The following is a 2,500-nucleotide window of genomic DNA, read 5'->3' as shown; positions in this document are numbered from 1 at the left end:
TCACTTCCTCTGTGTTTCTAGATGGTGGAGGGGAGCTGAGAGAGAGAGAGAGAGAGAGAGAGAGAGAGAGAGAGAGAGAGAGAGAGAGAGAGAGAGAGAGCGCATATAAAAGAGGAGTAGGAGGCGGAGGAGGAAGACGACGACAGCAGGGAGAGGTAAGTTGGTATGAGGATGAGGAGGAAAAGTCCCTCCAGAAGTGAGGAAAGGAATGGAGGAGGAGGAGGAGGAGGAGGAGGAGGAGGAGGAGGAGGGAATAGATAGGACTTGTAAACGGCTCTATACAGCCTATCTGTAGATCTATAATGACTTCTCTCTCTGCTCGAATATTATACGTCACTCAGGCCTGTTTTGTATTTGGTCCCGTCCGCAGGTACGAGTCACATCTCTATGCGGACGTACATGTCTGAGGTGGGCGGCGGAGGAGGGGGAGGCGGAGGAGGGACGAACGGGTCGAGGCAGCCTCCGCTGAGGCTGTGCAACGGAGCCAACTACCGGAGGGCCACGAACGGAGCGAGTAGCAGCAACAGGAACTACGGGGGCACCATCAACAACACGAAAGCCAACACGAAGTACCTCACGGTGTCTTATCAGTACGTGTGAAGGAATCCTCTCGGAAAGAGAAAAAAAACTGTAGGACTTCGGACGCCTCCTTCAAAGGTTTCTTCTAGCTTTCGCGCAGCATCCTACGAGAAATTGAAGGAGATGACGATGATCATGATGACGAAACAGGGAACCGGTTCCACGGTGTGTCTTTGTAAAACCAGGGGAAAAAAAAGAAAAAAACAATAATGACGGAAAGAGGCGAATACTTTGTAGGGTTAAGATACCTCGACTACTACTAAGACGGACTTCAACTCTTACCATATTTCTTGTATATAAGACTTTTAAAAAATCAATCTAAAGTCCTCGGCGATGGTATCCAAGGGGGGTGCTGAAAAAAAAGGTGTGAAGAGGCAGAAGAACTTTCTATTACTCAAACTCGCAAGGACTTTGGTAAAGAAAAATACCACCGTGTTGTCTTTCCTGGCGTATTACAGAAGGAGGAGCAATTTCTTTCTTTTGATCTCTCTCTCTCTCTCTCTCTCTCTTTCTTTTCACTTTCATTTCCGATCCCTTTTGTAGTAGATCCACTCCTTTCACACAGAAGAAAAAAAATGTTCTTGTAGCACTGTGGCCAAATATCACTCTAGTTGTAAATACAAAATTTTATTGAATTTTTTGGAATGTTTCTGAAATGGTTATATATATACATATATGAACATTTTTGTATATCGAAAAAGAATAATTTATTTTCCATCTTGCCTCCCGTACCAACTTTCATTATGTAAGGGTTATTACGTAAACAGAAATAACGTTGTATATTGTTGTACATCTCTCCATACGAGGAATGAGGCAAGAAGGAGATGATTAGCCTATATAGGTACAATAGATTACTATATCATGTAATTTATATATTTTTTATGGAATCTGTGTATTATATGAGTTACGAGTCATGTAACATAGTGCGAACATGCCATTATTAACCCGTTCACTTTAGTGCGTTTTTACAATACATGGTTTATGAATTTGCAAATACAATTTTATGAAGTATTCGACAAGGAGATTCTTTACAGCAAAGCAAAAGTCTTGCTCATTTGTCAGTAAAAAAAAAAAAAGTTCTATTTCTGCGTAGTGGGATTCATTCCTTCCTTTTTTTACGGCGAGTACAATGGATGGAAAAGTGATTAAAAAAAGACAACAGTGGCTTAACAGAAAAAAAATAAGGGAATTCAAACTTTAAACAATATAAAGTGTTCCTGGAGAGTTTTGCAGCGGAGGAAGCACTGGACTTGAGACAGGGATTACCAGTGTGGCCGAAAAGCATCCGAATTACGCAGAAATAGAAGGAACAGATGAATGAATTAACATTGTATCCGTCTTACCGTGTTTGCAATGACGATGCCCACCTTGCTTCAACATAATCCCTGGCGAAGGGAATATACATGTCCTGTGTGATCACTCTTGGCCAGTGAGATGTTTTGACATTTTCATTTTGTTGGGAGAGTTTCGAAGAAATGGTCGTCATTTCTCGTTTACATTTTAAGAGATCTCATATTTTTACATTCTCGTCGAAAAGCAGGATGTGCTCTTGAAGAAGGGGAAGATGACGAAACTTGTAAATAATGGAATGGAGAGAAAAAGAAAAGTCTCATGTAGAGCGAAGAAGCAAGGAGGAAATACAATGTATATAATTAGCGCGAAATGCAGGTATATCAAGATGATGAATCTTGAAAGGTGAGAGGTTAAAATATTTTATTCAGCAATTTTTCCAGGTCCACTAAAAAGGATTTAATGATGTAAGGTTACACAATGTTATGCCAAAAAGAAAAAAAACACGGATCATTATTATCCATATCATGTACTTATAGGTGCCAACAAAAAGATTTTCATACAAGGGCAAATGCGTGCGTGCTTGAGTGAAAGTTTATGTGTGTGTGCGTGTGTGTGTGGAGAAGATGAG

General features: G+C 40.7%; 2 protein-coding genes across 3 annotated transcripts in view; one reads left to right on the top strand and one right to left on the bottom strand.

Moving 5' to 3' along the window:
* The window catches only part of LOC136851334 (tachykinin-like peptides receptor 99D), a 417,815-nt gene extending 415,442 nt beyond the window's left edge, over positions 1-2,373 (top strand). Inside the window, exon 7 of the mRNA XM_067125371.1 lies at positions 371-2,373. Within this exon, the coding sequence (XP_066981472.1) occupies positions 371-600 (230 nt within the window). The 3' untranslated portion in view covers positions 601-2,373. The remainder of the gene's footprint in view (positions 1-370) is intronic.
* The window catches only part of LOC136851336 (Fanconi anemia core complex-associated protein 24-like), a 746,385-nt gene that overhangs the window by 723,296 nt on the left and 20,589 nt on the right, over positions 1-2,500 (bottom strand). The window lies entirely within an intron of this gene.

This window comes from Macrobrachium rosenbergii, chromosome 23 (genome assembly GCF_040412425.1).
Source record: "Macrobrachium rosenbergii isolate ZJJX-2024 chromosome 23, ASM4041242v1, whole genome shotgun sequence".
Lineage (NCBI taxonomy): Eukaryota > Metazoa > Arthropoda > Malacostraca > Decapoda > Palaemonidae > Macrobrachium > Macrobrachium rosenbergii.
Note: the sequence above shows the minus strand (reverse complement) of the source record. Positions and strands in the feature narration are given on the sequence as shown.